Genomic DNA, 15226 nt, shown 5'->3' with positions numbered 1-15226 from the left:
TACAAAAGTTTCAGAACTGAAAACTTCCTTCTAAATAGAAAAGATAATTTATTTAAACCAAGCTGCAAAAAACAGCTCATTTGGAATTTGTGGAACTTGTGACGTCACAAGGACCAAATACATCTGCATATGACTGCCTCTTCAGCAAGACATCAATGCCTATTTTCATCATTGCACCTTTGGCCCCGCCCACAGGTGCTCGGTCAGTCACACAGGTGAAGAGGAGAGAGATGGGCCTGTCATCGGAGATTCATCCAAAGATTTAAAAAATTTTCTACATAAATGGCTTTGAACGTTATCATACATCTCGCATAACTTTTAAAAGATTCAATGTCAAGTTATAAATTGGAGACCCCCATTGTGTATCATTCAGCTGTCATGCTGTTGTGCTGTTTTGAAGACATCCTGGACAGTTTTTGCACCCATCTGTGCTATTTAAGAAAAACAAAAAACACATTATATTATCCCCTTTTCTCCCAATTTGATGTATTGGAAGGGCTGCACGATGTTAGCCAATCAGATCATGAAGTCTTAAATGGCCAGACAGCTTTAAACCGAGCGTTTGAGACAGAGGGCCAGAGACAGGGTGGAAAATTATTATATATGACTAAATTATGACTGTTTTGGTCAAAAAAAACTATACTAAAATTATAAGTGGACCTCAAGGAAGAAAAAAAAATTATATATATAAAAAAAAATTAAAAATACGTCATGAGTAGGACTGCTTTAAAAATTGACAGCTCTGATCGGGTTCTACATGAACTGGGAAAGATGAAAATATCCAAAAATGTTTGTCAAGATTATGTTTAATAACATGACAAATGTTGCAGTAAAGACACCTCCGCTTAAATCCCTGCGCTCTTAAAGGCACCTCTGCTTAAACCTTTATATTTGTGAAGGGCACATTTAGATTGTTCTGTGCACGTCAGTTCTCCTTATATTGTTTCTTATTTCCATTTTTCATCTAATGTACAGTTTACAAGTCCACAAAAAAGGTCATGACTAAATACATATCACACCCTTCTTCTCTCACTGCTGACATCACAACTTACCTTACCAGGAGATGATGGACTGTCAGTGATCTGTACAGAGGGCATGGTGTTGTGAGCTGCTGTAGTGTACAAGCTGGTGGGGTGAACTTGGTGGGCTTTGAGCGGTTCAGGGGAAACTGCACTGTAGGCAGGGGGCACTGGTGCCATCTGCCTCTGCAGCAACCGCAGGATCACATTTATATCAGCTGTCATCTTGGTCTCCAGTCTTGAGAGAGAGAAAGAGAGGTTGAAGGGAAAATCCAGACTTTGCATATATAGATAGTTTCCTCCCTCTCTAAACATCCCTCTGTTCCCTAGTTGTCTGACCTATTGAGCTGGGACTGCAGTCGTTCCAGACGGGCCTGAAGTTGGCTGGGTCTGTCCTCAGTGCAGAGGCTGTGATGGTGGTAACAAGTCTGCACTGCAGAGGGCCGTCTCTGACTCTCTGAGTACTGACTGGCCCTGCGCTCGGGCAAATAACCATATAACCCATACACATTGAGAGGAGCTGCTGTTGGGGTAAAGAATGAGTTGATAGATTATGAGTTAGGCTGGATAAGATAAAGCTGCAATAGAAGAAATTAATTGTAAAATGTGACAAATACACTCACTGTGCTCTTTATTAGGAACACCTGTACACCTACTCATTCATGCAATTATATAATCAGCCAATTATGTGGCAGCAGTGCAATGCATAAAACTAGGCGGATAAAGGTCAGGAGCTTCCGTTAATGTTCACATCAACCATCAGAATGGGAAAAATATTGTATATCAGTGATTTTGACCATGGCATGATTGTTTGTGCCAGACGGCCTGGTTTGAATATTTATTTAACTGCTGATCTCCTGGGATTTGCATGCACAACAGTCTCTAGAATTGACTCAGAATGGTACAAAAAAACAAAAAACATCCAGTGAGCGGCAGTTCTGCGGATGGAAACACCTTGTTGATGAGAGAGGTCAAACAAAGAATGGTCAGACTGGTTGGAGCTGACAGAAAGGCTACGGTGACTCAGGAAACCAATCTGTACAATTGTAGAAAATAGCATCTCAGAATGCACAACACATCGAATATTGAGGCGGATGGATTACAACAGCAGAATACCATGTCGGGTACTTTATTAGGACCATAGTGTTCCTAATAAAGTGCTCAGTGAGTGTATGTAGATGAAAAATAAACAGGGGCTGATTATTGCATACTTGTAATTGACCAGTTTGCATACTTGTAATAATTACAAAAGGTAGCTACTGCAATAGTAAAGGACATATTTTGTCATTTCCTCACCCTAATGTTGTTCCAAACCCATATGACTTTCGTTTTTCCATGAAAAACAAATGTTACCCTCAGTCGCTGTTCACATTAACTGTATGGAAAAAGATACATTGAAAGTCTTTCTGCTAAATGTGTTCCACGGAAGAAAGTCCCTTATTTGGACATTCTACAACATCATAAAATTGTTTCTTGATACTGCATCTAGGACTGATAGTATGTAAATTAATATTGAGCCCAGTTTTATTATAGTTTTGGATTTTTAATTTTGTTATTATTTCTATTTTCTTTTCAATTTGTCATTGCAATTTAGTTTAGTTTTCTCAGTGTTTCGTAGTTTCAGTTTAGTTTGTTTTTATTTTAGTTTTAGTATTTTTTATGGCTGCCAAACCTGAGCATTTTCTGGTGAAATTTAAAAAGTCTAACATCATTAGATTTCTCATTGTAGTCTTGTTTTACCTCTATCTAGTGGTATTTTCATGTTTAATGTGGAGTGTAAATGTTGCAAAATTTATAATAAAATGTGAATATGGGTAAAGTGACAAAGGACATTTAAGCTTGATCCACACTGTATCCACATGTATTTCCTTAAATTATTATAAATAACTACTAAACTAATCTTTGGAGAGTAAACAATATGGAGTTAATTAACAGAGGTTCGGGAGGAGCATGTTAATTTTAATCTGACAAAGGACTGCCCATGAGTAGGAGTATATAAGCTTATACTTACCTGCTTCCCGTGACAATTTTCCTGACATCCCCCCTCCACCAGTTCTCTAGATTCATAATTTATTTCAATAATTAAATTCTGGGGGGAAAATCAGGATTCGAGTCTCAAGCTCTGAGCCCTCCAGTATACGGACAGCAAGCCAAATAAATTAATAAATAATTTTACCACTTCTATACAAGATAACATTTACATACAAACTTCTGAATAAAGGGATAGTTCACCCAAAAATTTAACTTTTCATTTACTCACCCTCATGCCATCCCAGATGAGTTTGACTTTCCTTCTTCTGCAGAACATAAACAATGTAAGTGAATGGTTACCAGAACTTTGAAGCTCAAAAAAGCACATAAATGCAGCACAAATTAGGCCATACGACTCCAGTGGTTTAATCCATGTGTTCAAAGGAGATATGATAGTTGTGGGTGAGAAACAGATATATATTAAAGCCCTTTTTTGTACTGTAAATCTTAAATTCAGCAGTCTCCTTGGCAATCATAATTTCAAGCTTGATTATTTTTCCCAGTGCCATCTAGCACTCTTTGAACTCCACTAGTAAGTGGTATTAAGCTTGAAATAATGATTGTTCCTCTAGACTGCAATTGCAAGATGTAGAGTGAAAAAGTAGTTACATTTTGGTCTGTTCTCTGGATTACTTTTATGCTGCATTTATGTGCCTTTTGGAGCTTCAAGGTTTTGGACTCTGTTGACTTGCATTGTATGGACCAACAGAGCTGAGATATTCTTTTAAAAATCTTCATTTGTGTTCAGCAGATGAAAGAAAGTCATACACATCTGGGATGGCCTGAGGGTGAGTAAATGATGAGAGAATTTTTTATTTTGGGGTGAACTATTCCCTTTAACTTTTTGAGGTTTCAAATTAATAATTTTACTTTGAGATGGGTGGCAGAGCTCTTTTCATGATCACTGTTGGGAAAAGCAATAGAATTTTTTTTTAGGTGAATCTTGTTAAGGTTGTAAAATGTAAAAGATAACTTAATGTTATGACGTAAAAGTGTATAAGAAAATATTTTTACAAATCCAAATACTTTGTAGAGTACCAATTTACCTCTGTCCCACTATACCAGCACTGCTTAAAAAAAAAATAATAATAATAATAATAATCTGAAATTTGGTCAAAGAGGGTCTTCAAAGGTTTTACTTCCCAGTATTTAACTTTTCTTCATTTTTGCTTTTGACTAAGGTAGAAGACATCCTAAGCTTTCTTCAAAGGTATATTGTCAGGTTATGAAGCATTTGGATCATAATTGAAAGTGTCAAGAAAAGTAAAATTTCCTAAAGTGTCCCACTTTGCCCATATTCACCCGAGCATATCAAAAACTAAAACTTAATTTAAATTTGAGATTGTTTTATTTTATTTATGTTAGTTTTGGAGTTATGAAAAAGTATTTTAGTTTAGTTTCAGTTTTGTCCTATAATTACAGTTTTTATTTTTGTTTTAGTTAACAAAAATTATTTTAGTTAGTTTTCATATTCATTAACTATAAAAAACAGTGATTCAGCCAAAGTATTCACTCTTTCTGTTGGCACCTGTGTATGAATGTGCCCCTGGGTCCTGTGATCCTCCCATGCTGACAGCAGAAGGGGTGTATTCTTGCATCTCCATCCCTGGAGAGTATATCTTCCCTCGGCCAGGTACCAAGGGCTTTAGGTCCCCCTCACTGGACAGGGAAGCAGCACTGGTATTACTGCATAACTCATCCCAATGTGTGAGTGGCATCGCCCCCCGATGGTTCCCGATGGGGGAACAGGTCTGGATTGGGTATGTGTCCATCCCATCTCGGTCCATCCCATCTGAGAGGGGTAAGAGCAGAACAATGAGCTGTGCAGTTCTGCAGCAGTGGTCATAAACTTAATTGCTTTAGTGTTAGTCTGTGTTTTTCATGTAGCCTAAATGGAAAAATGACACGATGGACACCCTTACCAGGTCGATTGCGCTGTAGAGGGTTCCTTCGGTGTCTGGGCCGACGGTACCCACAGTCTGAGTCCTCGCTTGGAGTTGGATGCATGATTCTGTCTGCCTGATACACACAAGCTTCAGTAACTCAAATAATTTCTCACACATGTATAGAAATATGCATAAAGAATAGCTAATAAAATACACATCTCATTTAATAAATGTGTGAGTTTGAGTGGTTTACATCTCTAAGGTTGAATGTGATCTCCAAGTTGTTCCAGAAGATGTCTGAGAAATCAGGGTACATGTCCAACACCTCCAGCAGGTCATCTCTCAGGATCTTATGCAGGTCACAGTAAGTCAGAGCCCTCACATCTGCACTTGATTTCCCAGGCCTGGCATACAGACTGATGGGCTCCCCAAAAATATCATTCTTACCTGCAAAGAGGAAGAAAAGGAGACACAGGGTTGGAATAAGTAATATAGATAAGAGAAAAATATCTCAGTTTGGTGTCATTGATTGGTCTCTTCATGTAGCTGATGGCATGCATTCAACATCCAAACAGTTTACCCACTACTATAAAGCTGCATCTTGTGATGTCAGAAACACAGGTACCAGCTCAGACAAAAATATGCAAGAAAAAGGAGGTGGCAACCTTTAATTTCATAGAAAACAGTGGCTCTCAAACTTTAGAACACATACCACAAGGACGACTCTAGATATTTACACTATTAAAGGGAACGTTCAGCTAAAAACGTTCACCCTATCTTTCTTTCACTCTTCCACACAAATGAAAATTTTAGGGTGAATGTTAGCCTCAGTCACCATTCACTTTCATTATATAAATGATGCAATGAAAGTAAATGAGTTGTCATTCAGCCAAACATTTCCTTTTGTGTTCCACAGAAGAGAGAATATCATACTGTTTGATACAACACGAGTGTGATTAAATGATGAAAGAATTTTCATTTTTGTTGAACTATCCCTTTAAAAAATACAAATATGCATTCTACATTAAAAATATTTAAAACAAATTGTTATTCAACACAACATTTCTAAATGTTACTGTTACGATGTTTTTTTAGATGCTGCTCTCATACGGTCCTACCACAAAGGGCCTGTCAAGGGACTGAAGAGGGTCTTACAGCACCATATTTGTATTTTAACTTTTTTCTATTGCAGAACAAAAACAAGATTTTTTGAAAAATACTTTAGAATGCAAGTGAATCGTGACCAGAACTTTCAAGCTCCAAAAATCACATAAATGCAGCATAAAAATAATCCGTAAGACTCCAGTGGTTAAATCCATATTTCTCAGCTTCTGAAGACATACGTGTATATTGAACCAAAGTTATATGGATCACTTTTATGCTGCCTTTATGTGATTTTTGGAGCTTGAAAAGCCTGATCACCATTCACTTGATTTGTATGGACCTACAGAGCTGAAATATTCTTCTAAAAATCTTTGTTTGTGTTCAGCAGAACAAAGACAGTCATACACATCTGGGATGGCATGAGGGTGAGTAACTGATGAGAGAATTTTCATTTTTGGGTAAACATCCCTTAAACAGCAATACTGTTATTTAAAAAATTATATTCAATTTGCTCAATGCTGGAAAAAAGTTAAAGGGAAAATTGGTGATGACTTGGTAGTACTTGGATGTTTTAATATGATTAAAGGTGGTGCTTGGCCTATAAAGAACCACTGCTATAGAGCAACATGGCGAGAGCCTTGATTTACAGTGCATCCGGAAAGGATTCATGGCGCTTCACTTTTACCACATTTTGTAATGTTACAGCCTTATTCCAAAATGTATTACATTCATTATTTTCCTCAAAATTCTACAAACAATACCCCATAATGACAACGTGAAAGAAGTTTGTTTGAAATCTTTGCAAATTTATTAAAGATAAAAAAATAAATTTAAAAAAAAAGAATCACATGTACATAAGTATTCACAACCTCTGCCATGACACTCAAAATTGAGCTCAGGTGCATCCTGTTTCCACTGATCATCCCTGAGATGTTTCTACAACTTGATTGGAGTCCAACTGTGGTAAATTCAGTTGATTGGTAAATGATTTGAAAGGCACACACCTGTCTATATAAGGTCCCACAGTTAACAGTGCATGTCAGAGCACAAACGAAGCCATGAAGTCCAAGGAATTGTCTGTAGACCTCCGAGACAGGATTGTATCGAGGTACAGATCTGGGGAAGGGTACAGAAAAATCTCTGCAGCATTGAAGGTCCCAATGAGCACAGTGGCCTCCATCATCCGTAAATGGAAGAAGTTTTGAACCAACAAGACTCTTCCTTGGTCTGGCCACTCAGCCAAACTGAGCAATCAGGGGAGAAGGGCCTTAGACAGGGAGGTGACCAAGAACCCGATGGTCACTCTGACAGAGCTCCAGCGTTTCTCTGTGGAGAGAGGAGAAACTTCCAGAAGAACAACCATCTCTGCAGCACTCCACCAATCAGGCCTGTATGGTAGAGTGGCCAGACGGAAGCCAATCCTCAGTAAAAGGCACATGACAGCCCGTCTGGAGTTTGCCAAAAGGCACCTGAAGGACTCTCAGACCATGAGAAACAAAATTCTCTGGTCTGATGAAACAAAGATTGAACCCTTCGGCCTGAATGGCAAGTGTTATGTCTGGAGGAAACCAGGCACCGCTCATCACCTGGCCAATACCATCCCTACAGTGAAGCATGGTGGTGGCAGCATCATGCTGTGGGGATGTTTTTCAGCGGCAGGAACTGGGATACTAGTCAGGATCGAGGGAAAGATGAATGCAGCAATGTACAGAGACACTCTTGATGAAAACCTGCTCCAGAATGCTCTGGACCTCAGACTGGGGCGAAGGTTCATCTTCAAACAGGACAACGACCCTAAGCACACAGCCAAGATAACAAAGGAGTGGCTACGGGACAACTCTGTGAATGTCCTTGAGTGGCCCAGCCAGAGCCCAGACTTGAACCCGATTGAACATCTCTGGAGAGATCTGAAAATGGCTGTCCTGATGGAGCTTGAGATGTACTGCAAAGAAGAATGGGAGAAACTGCCCAAAACTAGGTGTGCCAAGCTTGCTGCATCATACACAAAAATACTTAAGGCTGTAATTTGTGCCAAATGTGCTTCAACAAAGTATTGAGCAAAGGCTGTGAATACTTATGTACATGTGATTTTTTTTCGTTTTTTATTTTTAATAAATTTGCAAAGATTTCAAACAAACTTCTTTCATGTCATTAAGATGATTATTGTTTGTAGAATTTTCATGAAAATAATTAATTTAATCCATTTTGGAATAAGGCTGTAACATTACAAAATGTGGAAAAAGTGAAGCACTGTGAATACTTTCCGGATGCACTGTATATTGATCTGCATGGCACATTACAATAAAGAGCTGCAGCAACATATTATCTGGCCTGTCAATAATCGATGAGAAAGAGTCAATGAGATGTAGTAGCACATGATGGTGTGAACATCAAAGCAGAGGAAAACGCAGTGAATCAGAAGAGAAGACACAGATGGAGATGTCAAAGTGGCAAAGACGTCAAAAACAAGGTTATAAAAATGCAATGCAGAAGAATATATACTAGATCAATCAAAACTAGACACTGCCTCTCGCACCTAATATGGCCATGACCACATCATCCCTGAGGATTTCGATAGAGCCTCGGGAGATAAAATACAGGGCAGTCAATACGTCTCCACTGTGCACCAGAGTGTCACCGGGCGGGGCATGGGCAGTCTTAAAACGCATGGCCAGAGCCCGCAGACATCCCTTGCTCGCCCCCCGGAATGCCTTGCAGTTCTGCAGCAGACTGCGGTTCAGATGCAGGCAGATATCAGCCTGTAGACACTCCGGAAAACCCTTCAACACCTTGAGTAGGAGAAGAAACACAAAATTGAACATTAGAGGCATACAGTTTTAACAAATACAAAGAAATAAATAACAACAATAGACTTGTGTTGTGCTTTATTGTTATAGCTGTGAGAAAAAGTTTGCAAAACCCTTATTCGCAGTAATGTCAACCAAATGCTTTCTGTATAGCCTTGTGACAAGCACAGTGTTTACGAGAAATTTTAGCTCATTCTTTATGTTAATTGTTATTTAGTATGGATATTTTTTGGGATGTCTTGCTTCAATTGCCTGTTCTGGATCACAGTGCAGCATTTCAATGGGATTAGGTCAGGACTTAAAAAAATAAAAATAATTATATATATATATATATATATATATATATATATATGAATTTAAGAAAACAGACATTTTCAAGTGTAAAAGAGATAATGCAAGATCCATATCTGTGACCCAATTATTTGTCAGTTGGTTGAGGATTCTACACTTACGATAAAATAGCAAGTGTTGAATGTCTTCCTTTTGCAAAACAAAGAACACCAGACCATTGTCAAATCAAAGCCTGGATTAAGAGAATATTCAGGGTTCAGTCCAATTTAAACTCAATCGACAGCATTTGTGGCATAATGTTTTACTACAAAAAATGATTTCAAATCTTTTCTTTAAAAAAGTAAAAATGGAGGTTACAGTGAGGCACTTACAATGGAAGTGAATGAGGGCACTTTCATTAATTCTTCTGTCAAAGCTCATGTATTATTTGAACTGTTAAGTTTTTTCATTCGTTGTTTCTAAGGTCATTTTAGGGTTTATTAATGGTTATAAAAGGTTAGTAAGCGATTTTATCACACTAAAATCATATTAACATATGTCTTGTGATTATAAATTTAAAACAGTAAGTTCTTCAATGTTCGGATTGACCCCATTCACTTCCATTGTAAGTGCCTCACTGTAACTTTTTTTAAAGAAAAGGAGGGTCAAAAGTGAAAAAAGTTCAAATAAACATTATGCCACAAATGCTGTCGATTGTGATTAACTTGTATTGAACCTGGAATATTCCTATAATTGGATCAACTTATTCCAATTACCCTTTATCCAAGGCATAATTCTAGGATTGTATACTTTTGCCATAACTGACATGGATTGCTTAAACTGTAAGTTATGCAATCCAGCGGTCAGTTATTGCTCTGTATCTACTGCAGTTCCACGTATCAGTCCGCTCATCCAAGTCCTTGCGATCCATCTCTCCTGATCACTGTGCGATCTCTTCAAGTATGGTAATAAAATATTTTCAACTCAAATCAAAGTGTCATGTCCATTTATTTGTTTATCTGGCAAGTAGTCTTGTAATAGGCTGAATAATGCGTCAGATGGTTAAGTCAGATGGACGTTAATTTTCATGAAAAGAAACCACCAACAGAACTCAGACGCAAATTACATAATTTCAGTGCAAATCAATATTTTATGTCTATGTATTTATTTATTTGGTTAGTAGCCATGTATTAAGTGGGATAATGTACTGTCATCCAGTTGTCATCGCAAAATAAACCCCTTCAGGGTGACACAAGCCCCCTCGCACCCTGTCAGATTTATTGTGCGATAACACTCGGCTGACAGTACATTATCCCTTACATATTACAGTGAGCCTGTTTACATGCACACCAATATGCTGATAACTCCCAAAATCATCTTATTTAAAAAATCAGATAAAGCAAGAAATCTGTGTTTACATTAGATTTTAAATAATAGGACTATTTCTGCTTTTGATGTCAAACCGTGAAAAGGCATGCACACAATACTTGCGTCATTGAACTAAGTAAGAACGCCAGTAAAGGTGTTTGAATGTGACGCGAAATTGGGTTAATGGGCAAAAATCTACTTGTGTTGATCGGTTTATTCTTAAGCCATATATGATAAAGGAAAGCCATTTAATGCAGTTACATGACCATCCATGTTGTCAGTTTATTAAGCATAATCAGTGTTAGAATGTGCAAAATAACACCCTCAATGTGAAATGTTTTGTGCTGTATGTAAACACATGTTATTGTTGTTGGTTGATTTGTAATTAAAAAAATTAATCATGTAATCCAAGAAAAATAACTGTAATCAGATTACACACATTTTAAATGTAATCTAGTTACATGTAATTCATTTATTTTTTTATCTGATTATGTAATACTGATTATATGTTACTCCCCAACATTGATTATTTACTGTTTTTCTGACTATCGCTTAGATGATCGATTCATGGTTTTGGAGGATTCATACAGAAATCCACACTTTAAATCGATACAGGTATTTTTGTGGTTCTTATTGTAATGTAGGCATATTTTGAACAGCATGTGAGTGCATTACTCACAGCATTCATGTCAATGCCATTAGTATAGGACCAGGCATGCTGGAAGTACTCCTCCAGCCGCTGCCTGAGGCCTCCTGGGATCTGATGGAACCTGATGAACTCCTTCACTCTTAGCATCTGAGTGTGATAGCGAGCTGTGCCTGAATACAACCTCTGAATTATGGCAGACACATTGCCAAAGATACTGGCATACATCAGGGCTGGAAAGAAAGAATATCCAAGACTATTATTAGTCAAGACCGTGGTAGGAACCAAACAAATAATCAACAGTGAGTATACCATATAGTTGACAATAAATTGTTCATGAAACTTTACATGAATATCAAAATTTTGGGTTAAAATTTATATGAATGTATATGGGAAAATCTATATCTTAGGTCCTGTAACTGGTCCTGAGGTGTGAATATTGACAAATATTCCATTTAGTCTCTCAATTAATATTAACTCATAAATGCTGGATGCATAAGAATGAGCAAAATGCGGTTTCTTATATGGAGTAAAGCATGTCACACCGCATGACATGTCAACTATGTTCATTACCTTAGTTTGGGTCTATTATGGAGAAAAAATTCAATGCACTTACAGCCAATGAGCATGACGCAAATGGAGAAAATCTTCTCAGGGTTGGTGTTGGGAGAGACGTTTCCGAATCCCACACTGGTCAAGCTACTGAAGGTAAAATACAGTGCAGTTACATATTTATCCTTGATGGAGGGGCCAGAGGAGAAATCACTGTCATTGTATTGCTTGCCGATCTGGTCGGCCAGGTTATCCAGCCAGCCGATCTTCATGCCCCCAATGCGGGCAGAGCTGGTGCGCTCCACGTTGCCAATGGCGTACCAAATGCATGCCAGCCAGTGGGCGATAAGTGCAAAGGTGCACATGAGGAGAAAGAGCACAGCTGCACCGTACTCAGAGTAGCGGTCAAGTTTCCTCGCCACTCGCACTAATCGCAGCAGCCGTGCGGTCTTCAGAAGGCCAATCAGAGTGGTGGTTTGAGGCTGGAGGAAGGAGTTTGAGAGGAGAGTGACCTGATTGAAAGGTGAAATATGTTTTCACAATCACACTTTAAATATATACACCGATCAGCCACAACATTAAAACCACTTGCCTCATATTGGTAAAACAGATAAGCGCTCTGTACAATTGTGGTGAGAAGAATATCATCTCAGAATGTTATTCTGAGATGCATGTTGGCACTTTTTTGGCGGCACGAGGGGGACCTACACAATAATAGGCATGTGGTTTTAATGTTGTGGCTGATCGGTGTATATATATATATATATATTACAGCATTAATACTTACAAAGCAAAGTCACCCAAACATCATTTGGTCATATTTGCATTTGTCCTGCAGAATGATCATTTGGTCATAGTTGTAGTTATCCTGCAGAATGTCTGGGTGACTTTGCTTTGTAAATATAAATGCTGTAGTGCAGAGAGAGATCCTCAAATTACTTAGCTTAGGGGCCAGTGAAAAAAATTACCTGCCAAGAGTAATGGTACTTCTTTTTAAATGTGCCTTAACCAACAACCACAGTTATGAGTAAGACCAGTCTCATTTATTTCACCTCATGCATCAAAATATCCAAAAACTAAAAGACATGATTATTGTCAAGTTCAAAAACTATTGTCATTTTCCAGAAAAAGAAATTTAAGTGAAAATAAACAAATTAATCTTCATTCTATTTAGTACAAGTTAATAAGCATGTGCTTTGTTCCTGAAGGAAACTGCAGCATCACACATTTCTTTGCCTAATTGCATGTTGTGGATGTAGCCTTCTGTGGCATGCTGAAGACCTTTTGGCAACTATATATAATTACTAAGTATACATGCATAATTAATCCAGATGCAAGAAAAATAGTGAGGTGAAAGTCAAATTATTGTTAGATATGATGAATTAATACAGATTTGATGCTGTCGGCTTTTGACTGAGAAGCAGATTATTATCTTATAATAATTTGCATAAGATGGTGTTTAGTCCAAACATGCCCACACAGTGTGTGTATGCATGTGGGAGAGATTTAGCAGATGTACAGTATATTTCATATATAATTAATATTAAGAATAAATTTATAAAAAAAAAAAACATTATTTTTTTATAGGCTACTGTATGCTATGTTTGCTATCATTTCTGTGCTGGGAAAAAAAAAATTCTCTCTAATTTTTACTTATTTTTAGCTTGTTTTTCCAGACCAAGTCGCTTGTTCTCTTGTGAGATCTGGCAACACTGCAACTGGTACATCACCCACCCTTAGCACAGAGTACTGTCATTTTAAAAAGAACATTATTAACCATTCTTTTATTTATTTCTAACCGGAACCAGAACTAGAACGAAAAAATATAGTTATTGTTTAGAACGAACAGAAATGAAAAACATTTAATTTTTAGTCCCTGATTCAGAATAACGAACATAATCAACATTACCACACTGCAATCAGTATGCTAGTTGATACATTTACTTGTCTGACTAGTACTAAATTTAGAACATGTGCCCAATTTAACAAATTGTACAAGGAGATTGTGCTTCAGGATATTGAGCTGTGCAGTTCAAATATTACTGATTAAAGGTGCTACAAGCGATTTTAGCCATTCTGGAACATTCACGAGACTGAGTCGTTGAATTAGACACACCCCTCAATATGACATTAAACCTGAATGTTCTGCTTCATCTACTACACTTTGAGAATGTGCAAAATGATTGACAGGCAGAAAGCACATCAAAGCCTTCTGACAGGCTGATCAAAGAATGTGTCAACGGCCGCATTTTTGTTTGCTGTCTATGCATTCTAGTACTGTCTCAGAGACGGTGAGATATGACAGGACACTTATTGCAGTGATATCTTTCAGGGATAAAGAACATTTTTTTTCTATAAAAAAATAATAGCTAACAGCACCTTTAATATTCAGTCTGGTTACCACATCTCAGCCTTTCTCACCTCATCTGAACCTGATCTGAAAATGAGCAGGTCAAAAGGAATGGCAGCCACAATGTCTATGAGGAACCAGCCTTTAAAGTAGTGCTGAGCAATACGAGCTGGATTGCTCACCACCTCGTCGTTGTGATTGACATACGTGGTCCTGAAATTGATTAGGATGTCAATAATGAACATGATATCCACCATCAGGTCCAAAACATTGAGGGGGTTGCAGGTGTAGCCGCAGGTGCGCCTCCTCTCGTCCTCCTGCTCGTTGAGGAGGAAGGCAGCCGTGTAGGGAGTGAAGACGGCCGTGTAGAGCACCAGGAGTAGGATGATCCAGTCCCATACTGCCTTGAAGGGGCTGTAATGAAGGATGGTCCACTTGTGGATGCGTGGAGCTTGGAGCTTGTATTCGGGAAGCACATCTGCCCCGAGTGACAGCACCTGGGAAGAGAATGAGAAAGAGAGGCAGAACCATAGGATCAGTGGTCAGAGGGTATTTTTTTTTATTGAAAAGCAACAGGTGTTGGTGGAATGCAGGCTTTAAATTAACTTTGTTTTCCAAAATATATGAGGTGATATCAGTCCTGTATAAATAGAATAATAACTTCAAAAATACCAAGAAGATAATTTATTTTAAGGAATTTAAGTTACAATGTTTTAAACATACAGTGGGGTTCAACGTCAAAAATGCTTCTTATTTGCATTGTTTAATATTTTAGAAAATTTAATTTAATATATTACTTTAATATTATGTAACCTAATATATTAGTGTGATATATTAAAAAATAAATAAATACTTTTTCCATTACAAATTTGTTTACAAATCTAGCTGGCATGGTTTGTGCAAAATCTGATGATCCATGTTTAACCAGCATGAATCATGCTGAATGTAGAATCAAGAAAATCTGACCTTGTGTATAAAGGATTTAACATCAAATCACTCAATGCTTTCTAATGTATTGATGTATGCACTTGAACCTCTGAGCATGATCTTTAGACGCTGTGTTAAGAAATCTATAGTATTCAACAAACATTTTCCTCTTAACGTATCATTCATTATTCAACAGAAAGGGCAGCAGCCTTGTCCTACAGACCAAATCAAATTTTAAAGGGCACAGCCTGAAGACATTCATCACA

At 37.7% G+C, this 15226-nt stretch overlaps 1 protein-coding gene across 2 annotated transcripts in view; it reads right to left on the bottom strand.

The window, feature by feature from the left end:
* Positions 1-15226, bottom strand: part of LOC127652546 (potassium voltage-gated channel subfamily H member 6-like) — a 59941-nt gene that overhangs the window by 5135 nt on the left and 39580 nt on the right. Inside the window, exons 7-15 of one of the 2 annotated variants that reach the window (XM_052138728.1) lie at positions 14105-14530; positions 11748-12165; positions 11165-11364; positions 8577-8829; positions 5190-5383; positions 4973-5069; positions 4579-4842; positions 1359-1542; positions 1053-1257 (exon numbers count right to left, since the gene is read on the bottom strand). In XM_052138728.1, the coding sequence (XP_051994688.1) occupies positions 1053-1257; positions 1359-1542; positions 4579-4842; positions 4973-5069; positions 5190-5383; positions 8577-8829; positions 11165-11364; positions 11748-12165; positions 14105-14530 (2241 nt within the window). The remainder of the gene's footprint in view (positions 1-1052; positions 1258-1358; positions 1543-4578; positions 4843-4972; positions 5070-5189; positions 5384-8576; positions 8830-11164; positions 11365-11747; positions 12166-14104; positions 14531-15226) is intronic. The other variant, XM_052138729.1, reaches the window with a different exon arrangement.

This window comes from Xyrauchen texanus, chromosome 12 (genome assembly GCF_025860055.1).
Source record: "Xyrauchen texanus isolate HMW12.3.18 chromosome 12, RBS_HiC_50CHRs, whole genome shotgun sequence".
In the NCBI taxonomy this organism is placed as follows: domain Eukaryota; kingdom Metazoa; phylum Chordata; class Actinopteri; order Cypriniformes; family Catostomidae; genus Xyrauchen; species Xyrauchen texanus.
This window is presented reverse-complemented; position numbering and strand designations above follow the sequence as displayed.